The following is a 26042-nucleotide window of genomic DNA, read 5'->3' as shown; positions in this document are numbered from 1 at the left end:
GTAAGTCTGAAAGCCTTGGGCCTTACTCTACTCTGTATGTAGTAAGGTTAGTGCTCTTAAAGAGTCTCATGTATCAGAAAGGAGAGTAAAATCTGAATTCTATGTCAACTCTAAAACCCATTGTTCATTGGCAATGCCAAGAAGTAGGCTAGATGGTCTGTTGTTTGACAGAGACAAAAGAGAGAGACTGAGACTGAGACAGAGACATACTATCATCGGTTGGATAAAGAGTTCAGTGAATCCCGGTTGCTCTGCTCTCTCTCACACACATTTTCTCTCTGATCCAGTTCAAATGACCTGTGTAGAGACTTTTGCCTCTGAGATTGGAGTTCCTGGTGATCAGTTAGCAGACAGACCAAGAGACCGACAGACACTGGAGTCAACACATTTTTGGCACCTTGACTCACTTTACCTTCACACAGTATCTAGTGTAGTGTGTTGAATACTTACAGGAATTATGGTCTAACTCACACGAAGACTCAGTTCAATCTGCTGCCACATGTAGCTGGGGAGTGCAGCCAGAGAGTTATCACATAGAGGCTAGCTACTGTACTGTATGTTCTTGCACCTGATCCAGCTGGCCTAGCCTGACCTCTGCCTCCCCACAACATATTGACAGACTTTGAACATCACCCTCTGCCACAATCATAATTAACACAGATCAGCCTAAAGTTTTCATATGAATAATACAGAGGAAGCACTACTATTACTGTACCTTTACTTTGTCTTAGAACTGAGGAGTGAAACGCAAGAAAAACTTTGTGTGTCTGTGAGTGTTTTGGCCTTATCAACTCCAGGCGGTCTCATCTGTGTTGAAGAGTGAATCACTAAACTCTTCATCTCCCTGACAGATTTTTTTTTTTTGTGTGTGTGTGTGTGTGTGTGTGTGTGTCTGTGTGGTTGGGAGGAAGCCTCTTGTGTCCACCCCCTCTCCATAACCTCCCCCTTCATCATCGTGGGCTGTGCCCCATCGGAGAGGCAACAGTCTGGGACAGAGAGTACTGTGATGGCCCTGGAGAGAGATCTCTGTGTGTGTGCAGAGAGGGACGGGAGGGTGTGGACGGTAGTTAGGGCATCATCTGGAGTTGGGCACATCCCTGACACACCACTTTACTTCCAATTGGGACAGCCAATCAGCTGTAAGATGAGTAGCAGGGTGTCTTTAGGCTTGTGGCAGAACTGTATGGCAAAGTCATCTGCTGTGTTCTTGTTATGCCAAACATATATGGCATCGAGTGACAAATGGCTTGGCAAATGCACAGTACAGCTCTGAGACCAGGCTAGGGTATATCTGTGATCTTGGTTGAAGTTGCCCGTACACACAGATATATATATATATACACTGCTCAAAAAAATAAAGGGAACACTTAAACAACACAATGTAAATCCAAGTCAATCACACTTCTGTGAAATCAAACTGTCCACTTAGGAAGCAACACTGATTGACAATAAATTTCACATGCTGTTGTGCAAATGGAATAGACAACAGGTGGAATTTTTGGCAATTAGCAAGACACCCCCAATAAAGGAGTGATTCTGCAGGTGGGGACCACAGACCACTTCTCAGTTCCTATGCTTCCTGGCCTATGTTTTGGTCACTTTTGAATGCCGGTGGTGCTTTCACTCTAGTGGTAGCATGAGACGGAGTCTACAACCCACACAAGTGGCTCAGGTAGTGCAGCTCATCCAGGATGGCACATCAATGTGAGCTGTGGCAAGAAGGTTTGCTGTGTCTGTCAGCGTAGTGTCCAGAGCATGGAGGTGCTACCAGGAGACAGGCCAGTACATCAGGAGACGTGGAGGAGGCCGTAGGAGGGCAACAACCCAGCAGCAGGACCGCTACCTCCGCCTTTGTGCAAGGAGGAGCAGGAGAAGCACTGCCAGAGCCCTGCAAAATGACCTCCTGCAGGCCACAAATGTGCATGTGTCTGCTCAAACGGTCAGAAACAGACTCCATGAGGGTGGTATGAGGGCCCGACGTCCACAGGTGGGGGTTGTGCTTACAGCCCAACACCGTGCAGGACGTTTGGCATTTGCCAGAGAACACCAAGATAGGCAAATTCGCCACTGGCGCCCTGTGCTCTTCACAGATGAAAGCAGGTTCACACTGAGCACATGTGACAGATGTGACAGAGTCTGGAGACGCCGTGGAGAACGTTCTGCTGCCTGCAACATCCTCCAGCATGACCGATTTGGCGGTGGGTCAGTCATGGTGTGGGGTGGCATTTCTTTGGGGGGCCGCACAGCCCTCCATGTGCTCGCCAGAGGTTGCCTGACTGCCATTAGGTACCGAGATGAGATCCTCAGACCCCTTGTGAGACCAAATGCTGGTGCGGTTGGCCCTGGGTTCCTCCTAATGCAAGACAATGCTAGACCTCATGTGGCTGGAGTGTGTCAGCAGTTCCTGCAAGAGGAAGGCATTGATGCTATGGACTGACCCGCCCGTTCCCCAGACCTGAATCCAATTGAGCACATCTGGGACATCATGTCTCGCTCCATCCACCAATGCCACGTTGGACCACAGACTGTCCAGGAGTTGGCGGATGCTTTAGTCCAGGTCTGGGAGGAGATCCCTCAGGAGACCATCCGCCACCTCATCAGGAGCATGCCCAGGCATTGTAGGGAGGTCATACAGGCACGTGGAGGCCACACACACACTACTGAGCCTCATTTTGACTTGTTTTAAGGACATTACATCAAAGTTGGATCAGCCTGTAGTGTGGTTTTCCACTTTAATTTTGAGTGTGACTCCAAATCCAGACCTCCATGGGTTGATAAATTGGATTTCCATTGATTATTTTTGTGTGATTTTGTTGTCAGCACATCCAACTATGTAAAGAAAAAAGTATTTAATAAGATTATTTCATTCATTCAGATCTAGGATGTGTTGTTTAAGTGTTCCCTTTATTTTTTTTTGCAGTATATATATATATATATATATATATATATATATATATATATATATATATATATATATATATATATATATATGATCAGGTTCCACTTCACACATCCACTTTAACCATTGGGGGAAACGCTAAACTGACCTTAGATCTTCCAACTCCTATCTCTGCTGCCCAGAGCTAGAGCCTCTGTGTTTGGAAAAAAAGTCAGTGAAAAGCTTCAAAACACCAGTTTTGGTCATAAGTAAACCATAGTGCTCCATCTAGGCTTAGGTAGTGCTGCTACAATATGGCTCTGCTCTGCACTAACACGGAAGCTTATAAAAAACCCGCTATGCCCTCCGACGAATCATCAAACAGGCAACGTGTCAATACAGGACTAAGATTGAATCGTACTACACCGGCTCCGACGCTCGTCGGATGTGGCAGGGCTTGCAAATCATTACAGACTACAAAGGGAAGCACAGCCGAGAGCTGCCCAGTGACACAAGCCTACCAAACGAGCGAAATTACTTCTATGCTTGCTTCGAGGCAAATAACACTGAAACATGCATGAGAGCACCAGCTGTTCCGGACGACTGTGTGATCACGCTCTCCACAGCCGATGTGAGTAAGACCTTTAAACAGGTCAACATTCACAAGGCCGCAGGGCCAGACTAATTACCAGGACATGTACTGCGAGCATGCGCTGACCAACTAGCAAGTGTCTTCACTGACATTTTCAACCTCTCCCTGTCTGAGTCTGTAATAGCAACATGTTTTAAGCAGACCACCATAGTCCCTGTGCCCAGGAACACTAAGGTAACCTGCCTAAATGACTACCGACCCGTAGGACTCACGTTGCATACTGCCCTAACAGATCCACAGATGATGATATCTCTATTGCACTCCACACTGCCCTTTCCCACCTGGACAAAAGAAACACCTATGTGAGAATGCTATTCATTGACTACAGCTCAGCGTTCAACACCATAGTGCCCTCAAAGCTCATCAATAAGCTAAGGACCCTGGGACTAAACACCTCCCTCTGCAACTGGATCCTGGACTTCCTGACGGGCCGCCCCCTGGTGGTAAGGGTAGGTAATAACACTTCCGCCACGCTGATCCTCGACACAGGGGCCCCTCAGGGGTGCATGCTCAGTCCCCTCCTGTACTCCCTGTTCACTCATGACTGCATGGCCAGGCACAACTCCAACACAATCATTAAGTTTGCCGATGACACAACAGTGGTAGGCCTGATCACCGACAACGACGAGACAGCCTATAGGGAGGAGGTCAGAGATCTGGCCGTGTGGTGCCAGGACAACAACCTCTCCCTCAACATGATCAAGACAAAGGAGATGATTGTGGACTACAGGACAAGGAGGACCGAGCACGCCCCCATTGGGTAGTGCGTATGGCCCAGTATATCACTGGGGCCAAGCTTCCTGCCATCCAGGACCTCTATACCAGGCGGTGTCAGAAGAAGGCCCTAAAAATTGTCAAAGACTCCAGCCACCCTAGTCATAGACTGTTCTCTACTCCACGGCAAGCGGTACCGGAGCGCCAAGTCTAGGTCCAAGAGACTTCTAAACATGTTCGACCCCCAAGCCATAAGACTCCTGAACATCTAATCAAATGGCTATCCAGACTATTTGCATTGCCCCCCCCCCCCCTTTACGCTGCTGCTACTCTCTGTTATTATCTATGCATAGTCACTTTAATAACTCTACCTACATGTGCATATTACCTCAATTACCTCAACTAACCGGTGCCCCCACACATTGACTCTTTACCGGTACCCCCTGTATATAGACTCTCTATTTTTACTTTACAGCTGCATTTAACTACGTGTTACTTTCATTTCTTATTCTTATTCGTATTTTTTAAACTGCATTGTTGGTTAGGGGCTTGTAAGTAAGCATTTGACTGTTGTGTTCGGAGCATGTGTCTAATAACATTTGATTTGATTTATCCAGCCTTGATTATGGGTGTAGAAGTGAGTATATGAAAGCACCTGGAAGACTGTCTTCTTGCTGCGGAACACTTACCATTGAGAGATATTACAGTCCCCCAACTATATTCCTGTTTTGGTGTAGCACTATATAGCAATCCCCTCAATGGCTCAATTGACTTTTGATTCATAATCATATTGCCAGGGGGAAATACATTAGAATGCGTGGGCCAATGTTTACGTACCTAAGGGCCATGCCAGTTACCGGGCTGAAAATGAAGTCATAAGTTGTCGACCTCACCCAAGGGTGGACAGTAGTGTAGAGAGCCAATGGGGGTAAGGGCAGAGAAGGGAGATGATGTGCGATTCATTGACGTGTGTAATGGGAAAAAAGCAGTGGGCCGCTGCAGCTATGTGATATCAGAAGAGCTCTGTCTTTTTCAATGTCTCCTCTCACTCTCTCTCTCCCACACACACTCAAACAGACACATGCTCACTTATGCTCCCTACTCACCCAAGATTGGATGTAATTAGTTTCATCTTCATTTTAAGTAGTGTACCAAACCTTCATGGTTTTACCATGTTATTGTCACAGCTAGCCCATGTGTTGACCTCCTTTAAAAAGGCAATGTTACAGAAATCTTGGTTTTACCAGCAGCTTTTGAAAGAGAGTCGTTTTGTGTTTATAACTTGTTAATACAAGAGACACAGGTTCTCATGCATGACTGTGTGTTTGGCCACTAGGAAGTATCATCCATGGGAACATCAGACCTAGTAGGAGCAGTGCACAGCATCTTTGTTACTTCCGCACAGTGTCTGGCTGTTATTATGTTATGTTAATGGTGGCATTGTCATGGATCCTCCACTAGAGTCCTGTGTTCCTCCGCTCAGCACACACACTGCCGTGCAGGTCTCTGCACAGAATGTGATGATGTCACTGGATTCCTACCATACCGTACCACAATTCTAGACGATCTTCTCTCCCTTTCTCTCCTTCCCCAATGATGATGGTTCAAAAATACATCCATTCTCAGTTTTCTCTCTTTCCTTCTCTCTCTGTCTGAATCTGTGTAAAGCTACATAGTGAGTGATGTGTGTAGGTTTGAAATGTTCAGCTGAGTTGTATTTTGGAGGAAATCCAATATGACCCCCAGATCCCCCCATGTCAGCGGGTTCCCCTTCTGCTCACACTCAGCCTGGAGGTGTATTGACAGTAGAATGGGTCCCTCTGTCTGAAGGTTTTCTCATGGTCCAGCCTATTACTATATTTTTTCTCTCTCTCTCTCTCTCGCTCTCGTTCTTCCCTTTCCACCCACATCTCTGATGTTTTCACGTCCCAGGTGACTTAGTGTTGTTGTGCCCTTGAGCCAGATCTCTGCAGTACATATCTTGTTCCTCTGGTGGCTTTTCTACACAAGTCCTCCACATGGGTTTTCCTGCTGGATGTCTTCTATATTTTTACATTTAGATGTTGTGATGTTTTATCTTATAGCCTTAGACTATCTTATAATTTTCTATAACTTGGTTTCATGTTTGTTTAGCCAAGGGGTAAAGCAGTCCCTGAGGAACAAATACTATAACTTTTTTTAGAATTCGGTAACTGACTTTCTGGAAGATCACACTGGTAGAGCCTTTATTAAGTGAATGTGCTTTTGCTGTGAGATTCATTTAATGTCAACTCATTTGGAACACTCATAGTTTGTCTGGTCCTAGAAGACCCATGCTGAGCTGCTACTAAGAGCTGTACAATACCAAGAAAACAGTCTTTGCTTCTTAGCTCTGCATGCTGTTATACAGTGCATGCTCTCATTTCACTCTGAAGGCAGACCCTCTTTAGTCATTTGTTATCTGGGTTCAGCACACCAAAGGCCACCAGTTAATAAAAAATAAAAAGAACTCAATGTTCTGTTTTTGGCCTTTCATAGCCTTAAAAAAGGGGTGTGCATCATGTGATTTTATTGATCATTATTGCATGATTTTCTATGTAATTTGATCAGACAGTCTACAGTACATTGAAATCATATGACATGATACTTCATGTTGTCTTCAAGGCTCCTGTGCAGAGTTGATTCGCTTGTGTAATGGTTGTTGATTTACAGTGTGTGTGAGAATTTCTCTCAAGTGGGCTTGACTCTCTTCCTCCTCCACTGTAACCTCACGTGTTGCCATGGTAACAGCCCAGTTCCAAAGCAGATGCTGTTACTTGGAAGGACCTGTGATCTACCAGTCACGTGTTCCAGCTGACTGTTCCATGGCACATCACGGTGCGTCACTCACTCCACTGTGTGCTTTTGAAGTAGACATTGTACTTACCCAGAATGCAAGGGAGGCTATTCCTCTGGAGCTGTGACAGCCAATGACAACCCAGCTTGGACGTGTGTGTGTGTGTGTGTGTGTGTGTGTGTGGTGTGTGTGTGTGTGTGTGTGTGTGTGTGTGTGTGTGTGTGTGTGTGTGTGTGTGTGTGTGTGTGTGTGTGTGTGTGTGTGTGTGTGTGTGTGTGTGTGTGTGTGTGCGTGCGTGTCTGGGGACGTGTCTTGTCTGCAGAGTTGGCAGAACAAAGCCTTGCTGGCCTATAAATAGTTGCCTCTTGTCTCATGTTGATGAACTGCATTTGTCGTATCTCCAAATATCAGAGGCAGTCCAACAAAATCACATTTGAGAGAACAAGCTATTTTGAAAAAAAGGGGTACATTTCCCAATCTTGGAGCTTTGCACTTACACATAGCAATATAATAGTGATGACTTACAGAAAAAAGAATGTTCAAAGCATAAACAAAATATGGTGTTGGGGGAGGGCGTGTGCAAAGCCGTCCGAAAGGGATAGAGATCAACTGGGGGCGGGGGGGTTCATGCCAGATAGTGGGACCCAGGCTGTCTCCTGGCTGATCTATGTGGGGCATGTGTTAAGGGGGTGGATGTGGGAGGATGGGGTGTCCTTAATACCGGAGGGAAAGTCCCCTTAATCCCTCCTCAAACTGTCCCCATTGACTAGTTGTGCCCCCCAGCCCCCCGAAATAGCGTCTGGTGGCATTGTTGTGCCCTGCAGCTCCCCACCAGCCCTCCACCTCCCTGTTGTTTGGATAGGAAGCCCCCTTATACACACACATACAAACACGGGCACACACAAACACACACGTGCATGCATGCACACAAACACCACACACACACACTCCCTTTGTGGGGGAAAAGAGCTGATAAGCAGGATGACAATAAATAGTCTCGTGCTGGCAGTGACGGAGGGAGGGAGAGAGAGAGACAGAAGGAGGGAGAGAGAACGACAGAGTGAGGAGAGTGGGTTGACATGGTTGACCCCTTTTAGCAAAAGTATTTGTTTCAGCTGCTATTTTCAGTGTCCCCCTCCCTCCCTATCCTTGGATATCACGATTACATTTACCCCCCCTCCCCCCTCTGAGAGAGCGTTAGAGTAAGAGACGGGGGAGGAAGTTCTATCTACTAGTATGGTAAGTCAGGCTGTTCTCCCTGTCCTAGACCCTACCATCTCTAGGGAACTTTCTGAGGGAGCTCTGGGAGATAGAAGGGATTTGCCCTTGTTGACATAAAGAGTGAGCAAGAGGGAGGGAGAGGGAGAAAAGGATTTGGCATGTGTCCTTTTTCTATGTCGAAGACAGACAAACACTTACAGAGGGGATTGTTTACTTCTCTTGGAAGGTTAGATACAGAAGCTAACCTCTCTTCCTCTTCACCTCTCTGCCTCCATCCCTTCATTGCGTGGAGCATCAAGGAAGCGTTATTTTGGGTGTCCTGCTGGGTTGGGATTTGTTATTTTTTTGCCTTGGTCACCTGACATAATGGCATCTTGCTCTTCCCTGTCCCTCTCCCTGTGCTGTGCTGTGTACTGAGTGTGGTTCTGCTTGGAACAGAGCTAATTGAGAGCTCAGGTTTCACTCCTGAACTACAGAGAGAGAGGGGGAAACATGGCTGTGGAAGAGGCAGCAGACTTCCTGACAATAGTAAGTGTTCCCTGGAATTGTTTACATTTTTGTGTCACTACTGCCTTGTGAGGAGTTGTGAAAGGGGATTGTGGTGAGGAGTTAGTATGGTGTTTCGATTTGATATCCTGGACTGTGAAGAGCTCAGAGGTCACCAGTCCCTGTAGTATAGCCTTGTGGTGCAGCGTAGTGCATGGATACAGGATGGTTATGGGACATAAACATGTAGCCATCTGTGTTGGAGAGGCTGGTTCTCCTACTACAGAGGACATTTTGTTTGTTTGGCATAAGGGTATAAGGGAATAATACTGGTGGCAACATGGGCTTTGTAATTTCCAGTTTGTGTTTGCACTAGAGCGAACTATCTAAAGGATGCTCTTTGTCAGGGATCCAGTGCAAACCAGCTGACCTTGACAGGTAATGTGATAAGGGAAAATCAGATGTGCAGCGTAGAGCATCCTGCTGCTTGCACAGGGAATTTCTTAAGGCTTTGTGAATGGCTTGAATTTGATGGATAATCTCTCCACTGATAATTGTCCTCTGATCTGCTATACAAGTGTGTGTGTGTGTGTGTGTGTGTGTGTGTGTGTGTGTGTGTGTGTGTGTGTGTGTGTGTGTGTGTGTGTGTGTGTGTGTGTGTGTGTGTGTGTGTGTGGGTGTGTGTGTGTGCACGCAAACCATTGAAGCACTGACCTAGAGATAACTTCTTTCCCTTCCCTATTTTTAGTGCCTGGGTGTGGGCTCTCATATCTAGTTGTATATAGTTGTATCGGAGTTATAGCATGTGGGCCTCCCGAGTGACGCAGTGGTCTATGGCACTGCATCACAGTTTTTTGCAAGTGTATATATACTTTTTTTAAATACTTGATTTGCATAAGTATTCAGACCCTTTGCTATGAGACTCGAAGTTGAGCTGAGATGCATCCTGTTTCCATTGATAATCCTTAAGATGTTTCTACAACTTAATTGGAGTCCACCTGTGCTAAATTCAATTGATTGGACATGGTTTAGAAAGGCACACACCTGTCTATATAAGGTCCCACAGGAAGTGTCCGTAGAGCTCAGAGACAGGATTGTGTCAAGGCACAGATCAGGGGAAGGGTATCAAAACATTTCTGCAGCATTGAAGGTCCCCAAGAATGCAGTGGCCTCCATCATTCTTGAATGGTAGAAGTTTGGAACCTCCAAGACTCTTCCTAGAGCTGGCCGCCCAACCAAAGTGAGCAAACAGGGGAGGAGGGCCTTGGTCAGGGAGGTGACCAAGAAACCGATGGTCACTCTGACAGAGATCCAGAGTTCCTCTGTGGAGATGGGAGAGCCTTCCAGAAGGACAACCATCTCTGCAGCACTCCACCAATCAGCCCTTTATGGTAGAGTGGCCAGATGAAATCCACTCCTCAGTAAAAGGCAATTGACAGGCCGCTTGGAGTTTTCCAAAAGGCTCTCCGACCACGAGAAACAAGATTCTCTGGTCTGATGAAACCAAGATTGAGCTCTTTGGCCTGAATGCCAAGCGTCACGTCTGGAGGAAACCTGGCACCAGCCCTACGGTGAAGCATGGTGGTGACAGCATAATGCTGTGGGGATGTTTTTCAGCGGCATGGACTGGCAAGCAAGTCAGGATAGAGGCAAAGATGAACGGAGCAAAGTATGGAGAGATCCTTGATAAAAACCTGCTCCAGAGCGCTCAGGACCTCAGACTGGGGTTAAGGTTCACCTTCCTACAGAACAATGACCCTAAGCACACAGCCAAGACAACGCAGGAGTGGCTTTGGGACAAGTCTCTGAATGTCATTGAGTGGCCCAGCCAGAGCCCGGGCTTTAACCCAATCGAACATCTCTGGAGAGACCTGAAAATAGCTGTGCCACAACGCTCCCCATCCAACCTGACAGAGCTAGAGACGATCTGCAGAGAAGCTTGTAGCGTCATTCCCAAGAAGACTGAATGCTGTTATTGCTGCCAAAGGTGCTTCAACAAAGTACTGAGTAAAGGGTCTGAATACTTATGTAAATGTCATATATATTTATTTATTTTTCATAAATTAGCAAACATTTCTAAAAAAACAGTTTTTCCTTTGTCATTATGGTGTATCGTGTTTAGATTGATGAGGGGGGAAAATGATTTGATCAATTTTAGAATAACGCTGTAACGTAACAAAATGTGGAAAAAGTCAAGGGGTCTGAATACTTTCTGAAGGCACTTTATATAGTTGTAGCCTATATTAGAGCTGAGAGCACAGCATGTGCAGGTACCAGTGTTTTTGTTGTATTTTTAGAGATTCCTTCTTAGGTTAGAATCAGAGGGATGCTCTCGCTAGCCACATTTTCAGCCAATCACATGTTGTCTAACTAACCTCTCTAGGGTCGGCGGGACGAAATCGTCCCACCTACTCAACAGCCAGTTGAATCCCGTGGCGCGTTATTCAAATACCTTAGAAATGCTATTACTTCAATTTCTCAAACATATGACTATTTTACACCATTTTAAAGACAAGACTCTCGTTAATCTAACCACACTGTCCGATTTCAAAAAGGCTTTACAACGAAAGCAAAACATTAGATTATGTCAGGAGAGTACCCAGCCAGAAATAATCAGACACCCATTTTTCAAGCTAGCATATAATGTCACATAAACCCAAACCACAGCTAAATGCAGCACTAACCTTTGATGATCTTCATCAGATGACAACCCTAGGACATTATGTTATACAATACATGCATGTTTTGTTCAATCAAGTTCATATTTATATCAAAACCAGCTTTTTACATTAGCATGTGACGTTCAGAACTAGCATACCCCCCGCAAACTTCCGGTGAATTTACTAAATTACTCACGATAAACGTTCACAAAAAACATAACAATTATTTTAAGAATTATAGATACAGAACTCCTCTATGCACTCGCTATGTCCGATTTTAAAATAGCTTTTCGGTGAAAGCACATTTTGCAATATTCTGAGTAGATAGCCCGGCATCACAGGGCTAGCTATTTAGACACCCACCAAGTTTAGGACCTGACCAAAGTCGGATTTACTATAAGAAAAATGTTATTACCTTTGCTGTTCTTCGTCAGAATGCACTCCCAGGACTTCTACTTCAATAGCAAATGTTGGTTTGGTTCAAAATAATCCATAGTTATGTTCAAATATCCTCTGTTTTGTTCGTGCGTTCAAGACACTATCCGAATGGTAAAGAAGGGTGACGCGCACGACGCATTTCGTGACAAAAGAATTCTAAATATTCCATTACCGTACTTCGAAGCATGTCAACCGCTGTATAAAATCAATTTTTATGCCATTTTTGTCACAGAAAATGTTGTACTCTTCGGCGAATATGTCGCATGGGAGAGAGAAGGACCAAGGCGCAGCGGGATTGTGGACACTCATGTTTATTACTGACAAAACATGTAAGGCATCCACTTGAAAAACAACACTAGACAGTACTCACGACATGGACAGTCTTGCAGGCTATACAATACGCAGTGCAAAATCAACTCCCCACAACCCCAAAGAAAAACACACACACCCTATATAGGACTTCCAATCAAAGGCAACTATACACACCTGCCTTCAATTGGAAGTCCCAATCACCAACACAACATTTAACAAACACAAACCACCTGCCACATCCTGACCAAGACTAAGCAATACGCCCTCTGCTGGTCAGGACGTGACAATTTTTCTCGTAAAAAAGCGATAATATTCCGACCGGGAAAGCGTGTTTACGTTCAAAGAGAGAGAAAGTAAAAACATGGGATCCCCTCGTGCACGTGCCTGAGTCTCATAGTAGTCTGACCGGCCACTATCCAAACGCGCTAATGTTTTTCAGCCAGAGGCTGGAATTACATCATTCAGCTTTTTCCCGGGTTCTGAGAGCCTATGGGAGCCGTAGGAAGTGTCACGTTACAGCAAAGATCCTCAGTTTTCAATAAACAGAGCCAAGAAGAACAAGAACTTGTCAGACAGGCCACTTCCTGTAAGGAATCTTCTCAGGTTTTTGCCTGCCATATGAGTTCTGTTATACTCACAGACACCATTCAAACAGTTTTAGAAACTTTAGGGTGTTTTCTATCCAAAGCCAATAATTATATGCATATTCTAGTTACTGGGCAGGAGTAGTAACCAGATTAAATCGGGTACGTTTTTTATCCGGCCGTGCAAATACTGCCCCCTATCCCCAACAGGCTAAGTGACTCACAGCCTGTGAGTCAAAGATAGGGATGGAAGTCTACATCGAGATGTGTAGCGTAGCCATTTAGATCAATATTATTGAAGGAAGCTAATTCATTTATTTCAATTGACTGATTTCCTTATATGAACTTTAACTCAGTAAAATCTTTTAAATGGTTATATGTTGCATTTATATTTTTGTTCAGTACACATGTGGTATAGTCACTCATTTCCCTTGCATCCTTTACACTTCAACATTATATATACTGTAGGCCGTATTTTCTGTTTTGGCGATTTTTTTCATGGTATTAACCATTATGTAACTGCATAAAATGACTTTGAGCATGACCTATGGGGATGATTTGCTAATGATAAATAGAAGTGCTTACAATCCTGCTGTCAATACTTTCCCATTATAATCCATGAACTATTCTAGTACTGGTCCACATCCATCTCCTGTACACCAATGGCCCTTTGAGAAAAGCATCATTTGCAATGACATCTGTCTAACTAATAGCTCCACAATGAATGCATTAACCTGTCAATAGTGTTGTTTTTCCCCAATGGAAAGTGCGTGTCTGTGTGGTGGTTGGATGCTTTTTGGCACCAATCGGTATTCTAAGCTCATGTGGCCCTAGGCTGTGTTTTTGTATCGATGGGGACCAGGGATAAATGAGACAATGATGCGGGTTCTGGGCTCAAACTGAGCAAACCAGCAGCCTGGAGCACTGACATCAACATGCCGTGTGTGTGTGCGCGCGCGAGTATATTTCTATGTAGAATATAGAAGATATGTGTGTGTGTAGGTGGATGCTTTGCAGTGCCTCTGTGTGGGTATGTCTGTGTTTTTGTTCTACTACCTACTTGTCACATTGACATCATGTGGGGGATATCGCAAAGAAAATCACTCCACACAAAACAGTAACCCCCAGACTCAATGATGTCATAAGTGATATCTGGGCCAAACACTAATTCAACAAAACTCTTTGCAGCTCTACTCCGCCTCAATATTGGATTGTCATTTTTATAGCAGCTTAACAGAAAATGTGCCACATGTTTGCTGTTGAGATGCTGTTGGCCTAAGTGGAGCTGTATCATAATTCAGACTGAATTAGTAAATAAGAGCTTTCTCTATAACAGGGAATCAGTCGTCAGTCAGAGCGACGGAGCCTCACTCCCTTTAACTATCTAACAGTAGATTAATGATATTCCTTCAGGCTTAGCCTACTCTTTATTGGCCTAATTTCTTTGAACTTCTGATCTGCAAAGTTTAATCATATTTTCAAAGCTAATCTCTCTCCATCCTCTGTAATGCCTTACACACAAAGACGATTTTCTCTCTCCGACTTGAATGCGATGGGATGGTATTTGAAATGGCGGTCACCCGTGTCACTAGTCATTTGCCTGTGATGGAGAGACTGGTTTTAAAGACTGTTGCCTAGTAGCTTTATAAACTGTACTGTAGTCTGGCCAATTCCAGAGCCACTTGGGTCACTGAACTCAGTGTGACTTCATATTGAACGTGTTATCTTTGGAGGCCTCTGCTCCAACTTCCTTGACAGTGCGTCCCCTTTAGATACGCTGGAGCAGAATGTTGAAGAACATGGGGAATCTGGGTGATTCCTTTATGATGAATGATAGACATGCAAATCATCTGCAGTAAAAACTCCACATGATCACTCCACCGTTGTCTTGGTGAGAGTGGTGACAGTGGTGAAAGTTATTGCTTAGCTTGTGAAATAAATGTCAGACAAACATAAGTCAGTTATGTAGGCTTTAATGGGAGGGCTCTTCAATGAAAGTTGTACTTCAGAGGAGCACTAGCACTGTATCCACGATACCACCATCCGTGATCCTATACTATGTATGTTGACATGGGTTGAGGCATAAATTAATGTTTGGTTGTCTGACTGTCAACAGCAATGAGACACCATAACGCTAAGTGGCCTCACATGTTGATGTCAGAGGTCTGAGTTAAGAGTCAAGCATCTGACACTGAACAAACCTCAGAGCCAGTAGCCACTCTATCATAGACTATTCTCAGAGATCCTTGACAGTCACTTACAGCATGCGCTTGTTATGTAACCACCACACACTGTGGGAAAGTGTGTCTGCTTGTGTGTTTGCGCCCCCCAAAAAACAAATAATAGACCTATGACACTTATCCTCATGTTTTGTTTTGAAGATTTTTTTTGGGGGGGGGGGGGGTACAGAGCTCAATGTCACTACAAATCATTGAGATAATGTGTTGTCTCTAACTGAGAAAATAAGAATTGGAGGAAGGGTGCTAGGAGTAATTTAATGACATGCTCTGGAATGGATTTTGTTCTGAAATGAGGGAAGGTGTCATGGTTGTTGTAAGAGACGGACCAAGGCGCAGCATGTGTTGAGGTCCACATATTTATTTAACGTGAAACTTCTTCAACAAAACAACTCACAAGCAACAAAACGTGACTACGTGGTGCAACAAGCACAAAACCAAACAATATCCCACAAACACAAGTGGGAGAAATGGCTACCTAAATATGATCCCCAATTAGAGGCAACGATTACCAGCTGCCTCTAATTGAGAACCATACAAAACACCACCATAGAAATAATGAACTAGAACACCCCCTAGTCACGCCCTGACCTACTACACCATAGAGAACCAAGGGACGTGACAGAAGAAGTCTGCCAACTAGCTGAGTCTGGAGAGAAGCCAGCAGTACTAACTGTTCGCAATGAAGGACAGGGGTTACCAGTGTTCTAGGTCAAGGAGGAGTTGTCGAAAGCTTTGTACTAGAGAGATATACCTTTAGAGGCATTCGAGTCATAGGATGGAAAGTTCTCACCTGTTTTGAAATTACCCCTCCTCAGATTCACATTGCCATTGAGAATCACTGCCTCTGCCATGTGCCAAACAATGCCCTTTAGCTATGTTAATATTCATAGTTACAGCACTACGGTTTTATTACAGAAAATGCCCAGGTGTTTAAATGAGAAACATTGTGGCATTTGTCCATATACTGTTACATTAGTCTCTTCAAAGACGAAAGCAATGAAATTGCACTAATAGTTCACTGCCACTGTTCTGCCATAGAGGCTTGTGTTTGGAAAAGGGAACAGGCATTTATGTATGCTATGATACTAAGATCTTTGGTAATGTGTTGTTCTCACTCACTCACTCACTCACTCACTCACTCACTCACTCACTCACCTCACCTCACTCACCCTCACACACACACACACTCTTCTGACATTGCTCCCACAGTCCACTCTGAGTCCCTATCACTGGAGCAATCTAGAAGAATGTCTTGTTCATTTGTCAAGCCATCAGAGCTATTCCTGGAAAAGTATGGGGGTGGGGAATAGGTTGTGGCACTCATGTTGTTTGGGTCTGCCAGTTTACTGTAAGTGTCTCTCGAAACGGGCTAAATTTAGAAGGTCTGGGCATTGGTTAATTCAGGGGAATTTTGCCTCTGAGACCATTTTATGTAGCAGTCTATCTCAACTGCATGTCTGAGGGCATGTGTACTGGTGCTGGGTTTTGGAAATCAACTTCATACAATTACAGCAAGCAAAGGTGCAGACTTTGCTATGTGTCCGTTTCTGTTGTGTAATGTCCCAGACACAAACAGAACAATCTGACGTGAGCTGGCAAGACAGACACGCACACATAAGCACACTCATACATACACAGACACATGCATGCACAGACACAGACACACATACCCGTCCACACACAAACAATTGTTATATGGGCAAACCCCAAAATGGCTTGTGTCATCTTTTTTTTTTTGTGCACAAAGCCCTCTCTATTTTAAAATAAAGAAGAGCAAAACAGAAAGGAGGGATAATACAGTACATTCTCTGTTTCTAGAAGAGGAGGACTGAGAGAGTTGTCTCTTGAGAATGTATTTTCTTATCTTTACTGTCAGAGAGAGGTCTCTGTATTGACAATCAGGACCACCCACCCTTGTCTTACTATGGAGTCGTGAGATATTTGGGTTTGTCGCTGCTGGCATCACAACGTCCTGGGATCTGATACGAAGAAAGGATGACGTAGAACGCCAATTTGTTGGGATAATAGCTCAATTTGTTTGGCTGTTATTTCTGTCCACCGTTACTGCACTTTGCAATACAGTTCAAATGTAGCTACAGTTCTACACAAAACAAAAGACATGGGTTTTGGGGATTTGAGAAAGACATGACTCTGGTACAGTATCTGAGATTTTTGGTTTGTGTGTAGTGCGTGTGTTTACACGTGTGTGTGTGTGTGTGTGTGTGTGTGTGACTGTTTATCGCAGTGACTCCCTGAGAACGTGAACCAATGTTTTCATTCTAGCCCTCTGCTGTTGAGCAGTCTGTATAGTATGTGGACTGTATTTGACCTATATTTCTCTCTCTCTCCATCCTTAGTCGGACAGCAATGCCAGTTACCTGCGAGCAGCGCGGGCTGGGAACCTTGAAAAGGCCCTGGACTACCTGAAGTCTGGGGTGGAAATCAACATCTGCAACCAGGTAGATGGCTTAATATCCAACATCTGCTGCTCAGTTCATTCATTTTGTACATAATACATTACTTTTAATGTAACTGAAACTATATGCATCAAATACATTTAATCTTGTGGCTGTGTGATAATTGTGTAACATTTATTTAACAAGGCCACAACACAAATCACTCATTTGAATGGACTTGAAAGGCACAGCAGCTCCTCATCTGAACAATCTCACGCCATGTGCACAATCTGTCTGTTTAACAGAGAATGTATGGGTGCCATAGATGTATATAAACACTTTCTGTCATTTCTTTCAGAATGGATTGAACGCTCTTCATCTGGCCTCTAAGGAGGGTCATGTGGAGGTGGTGGCTGAGCTGCTGAAGCTAGAAGCCAATGTGGACGCAGCAACCAAGGTTAGTCCCACTCTACATCTATCACTGCGTTGTTGCTGTCGGCCAACACTGTAGGGCCACATGTAGCAGAAGTGGTTCAGTGAACTATAGGCATGATGAGTAACATTTGCCTGGGACCTGAAGACTTGTGTTAGCTCCTAGGGCTGATATTCAGTGGACTTAGCTTCGAGGTGTGCAGATGACACAGGTTCTGGACCCAGTCGGTCACAAGCACAACGTGAGCCGAGCATTCAGTTGTTAGCAACGCTGTGGCCAGCAGCATGTCCATGTTTCTTCATAGAAAGACTTGGAGACTGTGGCTACCATTAGTGTTCCCTCTCTCCCATTGAAAGCAGACACTAGTTATATATAAACACTGAGCACTATGAAAAAATTCAACACTAAGGACAGTCTTCAAACTACTCAAACACTGAGCAGAGACTAGGAACTCCCTCACAAAAGCGGTTGTCTTTACCAGCTGTTGTCTTTATCCATAAGTCAAACATGCTCACCTCATCATGTTCAGTACTGTACTCTATGTGAGTTATGTTGATATTGTGCAACAGTGTTGCTGACATCAGAGACTCCATCACGTGGATGCTCGGGGGTCAACACACCGCTCAGAATCCGCTTGCGGTTTATTAAAAACTACACCGATTTTATTTATGGTGGTGGTACGGGGGCCGCATGTTTATATGTTGGACGTGGTACATCGGAAGTGACACGTCAATGGCAGCCAGGGCCAGAGGGAGGCCAAAGCGAGAATGCCAGCGCTACAAAGGCATAACTGAGGTTTGGCAAGGCGATGCGGGGAATGGTACACTGGGACAGGTGGGGGAGAGATTAACTGGCATGCCTCTCATTCTCCTCTCTAATGCAGAAAGGAAACACCGCTCTTCACATAGCCTCCCTGGCCGGCCAAACGGAAGTGGTGAAAGAGCTGGTCACCAATGGAGCCAATGTCAATGCACAGTCTCAGGTAGGATATCCATGACACACACACATAACTCAGGTCAGAGATACAGAACATATCAGAACACACCATTAAACACACATTCAAACGACAAGGAGTCTGTATAGGACTCACACTGTATTCCACAATGTAAAACTTTTAACATATTAACATTACCATATCTTTATCATTGAAACGTCTACACAATCACATCTCTATATATCCGTTTACCACTAGAAAATCATTCATTTGAGAGATCTGCCAGAGCACCAGTATAAATCTGTCAGGGTTGTGACTGGGAATATATTCTCTCGGATTGTGCTGTTCATGCGTTTCACATCTCTGAGACGGGGGAAATATCCTTTCATCAAAAATCCCAATCTTGCCCCGTTGAGACATTCCTCAGATCAATAGCAATAAACTTGGCTGACAAAGATCACCAGAATGTTTCACTCCACCAAAGAGTGCTTTTCTTTCACTGCACACTATTACAATGGAAGTTGTGTAATATACCTTGTATAGTACTGTATGAATTGTCTGAGCTGTGGTATGATAAAGTATAATATATTTGTCTGTCATAATATAGGCTACTCTGTGTGCTTTCTGATTGATTGTTGAGTTTCCTGTTGGTCCTCTCTTGTAGAATGGCTTCACCCCACTGTACATGGCTGCCCAGGAGAACCATCTGGAGGTGGTTCGCTTCCTCCTGGAACACAACTCCAGCCAGAGTATGGCCACCGAGGTGTGTGTCCCCGCCCACCCTGCCTGTTATGTTGTTCACTGCTCTCTTCCCCCTCTCTCTCCCTGCCTCCATAGTATCTCCAGCTCTGCATGCTTACCTCCATCCTCTCCCCCACCTCTTTTACATCCCCTCTTTCTTTCTCTATTTCCATCTCCCTCTTTCTCTCTGTTACTACCTCCCTCTCACTCACTCTCTCCCATTTTCACTCTAGTGCTCTCTCTCTCTTTCTCGCTCTCTCTCTCTCTCTCTCTCTGTGGTGGGTTCAGGGACTCCAGCAGGCAGCGCCTCATTGATTTGTAATGTATAGTAGAGCTGAAGGAACTTGAGCAGGCCAGAGATAAGGTCCCTTATACCCATGGTCTGGTTTACACTGAGAGCTGCCTGCTGCTGGAGCCAGGATCTGCTGCCTGTAAGGAAAAGCCACCAGTACAGCCAGTTAAAACCACTGGTCCAGTCCACAAAAATTGACACACACACAAACACACACACACACACACACACACACACACACACACACACACACACACACACACACACACACACACACACACACACACACACACACACACTGTAACGTGAATTATGTAAGGGAAAAGACGTGGGAGAGAAGTGCTCTATACTGTGTTATGTAATGTATACAATTTATCCTCCTGCACGCTGTCAGATGTACTGTATATAGAGTGAGATGTGAAATATCTGTTTGATGTTTGACGAAGTGTAATAGATTTGGGGATTTTAGGCAAGTAAGATATTTGGTTAGACTTTGAGGAATATACTGTACATGTATTATTTAAATTCATTTCATGACGTCATCGCTCCGACATTTGATCCAAATAATATATACCACATCAAAGTGCATAGGCATAAATACCCATAGCGTTACCCCTGTGGTCATGTAACATTGTGTCCTTAGTCCCAGGTGGCCCAGCATTGCTGTGGAAATGTGGGATGTCTATGTCACTCACTTCCCCTACCGCTCTTACTAAGTTTCCCCCTGCCTCCCTCTAACAGGACGGGTTCACTCCTCTGGCGGTGGCCCTGCAGCAGGGGCATGACCAGGTGGTGTCTCTGCTCCTGGAGAATGACACCAAGGGCAAGGTGCGTCTGCCCGCCCTGCACATCGCCGCCCGCAAGGACGACACCAAGGCTGCAGCGTTACTTCTCCAGAACGACCACAATGCAGATGTAGAGTCCAAGGTGACCACTACACTACATTCTGCTAATGTTATCTCTCTCCCTTTGCTTCTCACCTCTGTCTTTCTGGCTCTTTTCCCATATGAGTAGGTTCACCCGTTTTAATCAAAAAAAATGTAACGTGTTTCTTTGTTGTTTATTTAGTTGTTTTGTTATGTTTATTTACTTTGAGGTTTTGTGTAGGTGCATATGTAATAATGCATTACAATATTCTGAGTCAGACAATACAGAGAGGAGAGAAAGAATAATGCAGATAGATATAAAGAGATATGACTGATGCTGTACCGTGACCTTAAATCCCGTGGAACAATTTAACCACAACTGACAGTTTGGTTTGGAATTTAGCAACTTTTAATCTTAACATCAGTGGCAGTTTCTGTATTGTAAAGTTGAGTGATTCACAACTTCTCTGGCCAACGAAAGACCTACTCCAGTAACTCCAGCTATAATCTCTCCTTGTTGTGTGATGTTGTGTGCACACTAACCACCAATTCTCTCCTCTCTTGGCCGGTCTTGTGCCCTCTCCCCTAGATGATGGTGAATAGAACGACAGAGGTATATCTGTTCATTGTACAGTACTTACTCTATCCATTGCAGCCCCCCCAAAAAAACAGAAACAACCCCCTATACCATACAGTAGTGTTGCTGCAGCCCCATATCTCCCTTCTCTTTCACTTTTTTTTGCCTTTTCCCCATTGCTTCATTCATGTAGTGTGTCTCTTATTACTGATAGAAAGAGAGCAATAGTTTTGTAATAATGCAGCATGTCTTACTAATACTGATGTGGACTGTGGATATCTGTAGCTGGAGGCAAAAAGGGTTCCAAGTTTTCTATGGGTTCCAAGGATTCCACGAGTTCCAAGGTTTCCACGGGTCCCAAGGTTTTGAAAGAATTCCATAGGTTCCAAGGTTTCTTTCCAAGGATTCCATGGGTTCCAAAGTTTCAAAGGATTCCATGGGTTCCAAGGTTTCTTTCCAAGGATTCCATGGGTTCCAATGTTTACATAGGTTACAAGGTTTCCACAGATTCCATGGGTTCCAAGGTTACCATGGGTTCCAAGGATTCCATGGGTTCTAAGGATTCCATGGGTTCCAAGGTTTCCATGGGTTTCAAGGATTCTATGGGTTCTAAGGTTTTAATGGGTGCCAAGATAGATATCCTGCCATAACATTGTTAATGATAAATCACGTTATGGCTCAAGACAGACAAGTCTTACTGTTTAGCAGACTGTATTTTTACTATAATCTGGCCTTTTAGATTTAAGGATCCCAGCCTCCCAGCAGCAGAGAAATGGTCTACTAGTTATTATTAGACTGCATTTAGATCTTAATTTCCCAACCCCAGCCCTTTTAGGCTTGTGCATGGGACATTAGTTACTTCTGTTAGTGCTGTTTCCAGAGTAAAAACAGAAAGACCCCACCCCACCAAAAACAATGGCCGAGCAGGCTGCCCTCTCAGAATGCTTGTTTTGGTCAGCATGGCTACCAGGACGGTGGATATGGCTAGTATCTTTACTTGGCTTTGTAAATGTAGATATCACTGCATGATAGTAGATGCTAAAAGCATTGCCAATAAATAGTTTGGATAGTTGGATTAACTCCTTCTAATATGTTTTAACCTTAATGGAACCATCTGTGTCCCATGGTGAATGTCAGAGATATTACATTTATGATTAAGTGTTTAATGCACAAATATCTCTTATTTGTATGAAACCTCAAGCTGATTTGTTTATTCTTAGAACAGCAATAGAACAGTGTATAATGCTCACAACTTTAGTGGTTTATGTGCTGGAAGCTTGGCCAACCACCTGCTTTGTATTGGATTATTGGCTAATTGAAGTGGGGATCTCTGTGAATTGATAGCTTTATCTGAAATTCTCTCCCTGATTGGATAGCTTTAGCTGAGATGTGCCATTTCCCTTATATTCCTCTGGCTTGGAATGCTGCTTCCCTCTAAGCCATGGTTTCATTAGGAAGTCCCCAGTGAATGAAATAGGTTACATTCACATATGAAGACATCATGTATTTATGATACATGGGGCCAACAGGCTGTTGTTGTAATCCTACATAAACTACAGTCTGTAACTGCAAACTCTATGTCCCTATGTCTATCCTTATTGTGTGGTAGTTAATGTGTTATGGTCCAGTATAAAACTGTTGTAAGGTTGAAATAATCATGAAAGCTCATGATCACTTGGAATGGTATGACATATGAACATCAACATACCATTCACACTCTAGTCTACAGGATTTGTGTTCGGGTTTTCAAAACAAAGACTTGCTCTGCCACAGTGAGAAAAGTAATGTTTGATTGTTTATGTGTACCGTAGTAGCCCGTATACTTATTTGAGTATAGCTAATATGAGAGACTAATATCAAACCCTTGGTTGTCTCTGACACCTGTGTCGTTGTTGTGTGCTCTGCTCTCCTGCTCCCTCAGAGCGGCTTCACTCCTCTCCACATCGCTGCTCACTATGGCAACATCAACGTGGCCACGCTTCTGCTGAACCGAGGGGCCGCTGTGGACTTCATGGCCAGGGTAAGGCTGCTCTGCCCTCTGCTGGACAGGAGGAGCTACTAGTCACACTCCACCACACTCTATGGAAAATTACACACGACAGACGGCATCCTCTTTGCATCATATAGTGCTTCAAATCACCCCACCCTCCCACTGCCTATATACTGTACTCAGATCATACAGTGATAGTGTTCAAATCATAACACGTATCAAGGAGTGTAACAACAGACCCCCTATTTGCGTCAACATTAGAGCTTAGCTTAATGGGTAACAATGATAGCTTGTAATTATATGAAATGGCAGCGTCTGGCTGTAGTGTTTGTGTTTGAAGTCGACAGTAATGAATGATTCGCTCCACAGTAAATGACATAAGAGATGGCGTATAATACTCAATAATGAACAGCTTTCCACCCATTCAGTTAAACATACCACGCGTGATATTCAGAATACTTTGAATATCAGTTTGTCAAATTGTTGTTTGTTTCTCAAATTATGTTTTTGTAACAATATAAGGCTGGCGTCTTTCCCTTGCTGGATTCAGATGCTGTTTAGGTTTATTAGTATTGCCATATGGACAACATCCAGATAATATTCACAGCTCTGTACTGTGTGGCTCACTCCTACCTCCTCTCTCTGTTCTAACAGAATGACATCACACCTCTCCATGTGGCATCTAAAAGAGGAAATAGTAACATGGTCAAACTGCTGTTGGACAGAGGCTCCAAAATAGATGGCAAGACCAAGGTGAGTGCCTTCACAGAATTAAATAGAACACTGTTTATATATATATAGTCAGTCAAAGGTTTGGACACACCTACTCATTCAAGGGTTTTTCTTTATTTTTTCTATTTTCTACATCATAGAATAATAGTGAAGACATAAAAACTATGAAATAACACATAGGAACACATGGAGTCATGTAGTAACCAAAAAAGTCTTAAAAATCTAAATATATTTGATATTTGAGATTCATCAAAGTAGCAATCCTTTGCCTTGATGACAGCTTTGCACACTTTTGGCATTCTCTCAACCAGCTTCATGAGGTAGTCAACTGGAATGCATTTCATTTAACAGGTGTGCTTTATTAAAAGTTCATTTGTGGAATTTCTTTCCTTCTTAATGTGTTTGAGCCAATTAGTTGTGTTGTGACAAGGTAGAGTTGGTATACAGAAGATAGCCCTATTTGGTAAAAGACCAAGTCCATATTATGGCAAGAACAGCTCAAATAAGCTAAGAGAAACGACAGTCCATCATTACTTTAAGTCATGACGGTCAGTCAATCCGGAACATTTCCAGAACTTTAAAAGTTTCTTCAAGTGCAGTAGCAAAAAACCATCAAGCTCTATGATGAAACTGGCTCTCATGAGGACCGCCACAGGAAATGAAGACCCAGAGTTACCTCTGCTGCAAAGGATAAGTTCATTAAAGTTACCAGCCTCAGAAATTGTAGCCCAAATAAATGCTTCACAGAGTTGAAGTAACAGACACATCTCAACATCAACTGTTCAGTCCTTCATGGTCAAATTGCTGCAAAGAAACCACTACTAAAGGACACCAATAAGAAGAAGATACTTGCTTTGGCCAAGAAATACGAGCAGTGGACATTAAACCAGTGGAAATCTGTCCTTTGGTCTGATGAGTCCAAATTTGAGATTTTTGGTTCCAACCGCCATGTCTTTGTGATATGCAGAGTCAGTGAACGGATGATCTCTGCATGTGTGGTTCCCACTGTGAAGCATGGAGGAGGAGGTGTGATGGTGTGGGGGTGCTTTGCTGGTGACACTGTCTGTGATTTATTTAGAATTCAAGGCACACTTAACCAGCATGGCTACCACAGCATTCTGCAGCAATACGCCATCCCATCTGGTTTGGGCTTAGTGGGACTATCATTTGTTTTTCAACAGGACAATGACCCAACACACCTCCAGGCTATGTAAAGACTATTTGACCAAGAAGGAGAGCGATGGAGTGCTGCATCAGATGACCTGGCCTCCACAATCACCCTACCTCAACCCAATTGAGATGGTTTGGGATGAGTTGGACCGCAGAGTGAAGGAAAAGCAGCCAACAAGTGCTCAGCATATGTGGGAACTCCTTCAAGACAGGTTGAGAGAATGCCAAGAGTGTGCAAAGCTGTCATCAAGGCGAAGGGTGGCTACTTTGAAGAATCTCAAATATGAAATATTTTTTCATTTGCTTAACACTCTTTTGGTGACTATATGATTCCATATGTGTTATTTTATAGTTTTGATGTCTTCACTATTATTCTACAATGAAGAAAATAGTAAAAATAATGAAAAACCCTTGAATGAGTAGGTGTGTCCAAACTTTTGACAGGTACTGTATGTATGCCTAACATGCCTAGCATGCAGCACTTTGACACTGTTGACAGGTCATGTTATATATTTTTTAACCCTGTTCTAATACAGTATGTATACAGTATGTATGCACTCACTTAAATATTATCAAGACATGTTTTTTTCAGAAATTCAGTCCATAGTGGGCCGAATGTTTCATGACCTTCCGCTCTGTGGTCCTATTGACCGTGTTGTTGTGTGTAGGACGGACTGACACCTCTTCACTGTGGAGCGAGGAGCGGTCATGAACAAGTGGTTGAGATTCTGCTGGACCGCGGAGCACCCATTCTGTCCAAGACAAAGGTAACACCTGCTCCTATCATATACTTTTTTGCTCAAATTATAATACTTGCACCTAACTTGTAAAACACATGTTCATGAGGGTAACTTTCAAGGAGCATTGATCTAAAATTGTTTGCAAATGTCTCCTACCACTGATAGAATTGT

The 26042-nt window shown here is 43.9% G+C and overlaps 1 protein-coding gene across 39 annotated transcripts in view; it reads left to right on the top strand.

Annotated features, from left to right (window-relative positions):
- The window catches only part of LOC106607745 (ankyrin-3), a 217835-nt gene that overhangs the window by 116402 nt on the left and 75391 nt on the right, over window positions 1-26042 (top strand). For 28 of the 39 annotated variants that reach the window (XM_082976313.1, XM_082976350.1, XM_082976348.1 and 25 more), the window contains exons 2-10: window positions 17358-17459; window positions 17755-17853; window positions 18713-18811; window positions 19428-19526; window positions 20538-20723; window positions 21252-21275; window positions 23161-23259; window positions 23884-23982; window positions 25800-25898. In XM_082976313.1, the coding sequence (XP_082832439.1) occupies window positions 17358-17459; window positions 17755-17853; window positions 18713-18811; window positions 19428-19526; window positions 20538-20723; window positions 21252-21275; window positions 23161-23259; window positions 23884-23982; window positions 25800-25898 (906 nt within the window). Of the gene's footprint in view, window positions 1-8320; window positions 8809-17357; window positions 17460-17754; window positions 17854-18712; window positions 18812-19427; window positions 19527-20537; window positions 20724-21251; window positions 21276-23160; window positions 23260-23883; window positions 23983-25799; window positions 25899-26042 lie in introns of those variants that run through there. The other 11 variants (XM_082976345.1, XM_082976341.1, XM_045721525.2 and 8 more) reach the window with 2 other exon arrangements.

The sequence above is a fragment of the Salmo salar genome, chromosome 01 (genome assembly GCF_965601325.2).
Source record: "Salmo salar chromosome 01, fSalSal1, whole genome shotgun sequence".
Classification (NCBI taxonomy): Eukaryota; Metazoa; Chordata; class Actinopteri; order Salmoniformes; family Salmonidae; genus Salmo; species Salmo salar.
Note: the sequence above shows the minus strand (reverse complement) of the source record. Positions and strands in the feature narration are given on the sequence as shown.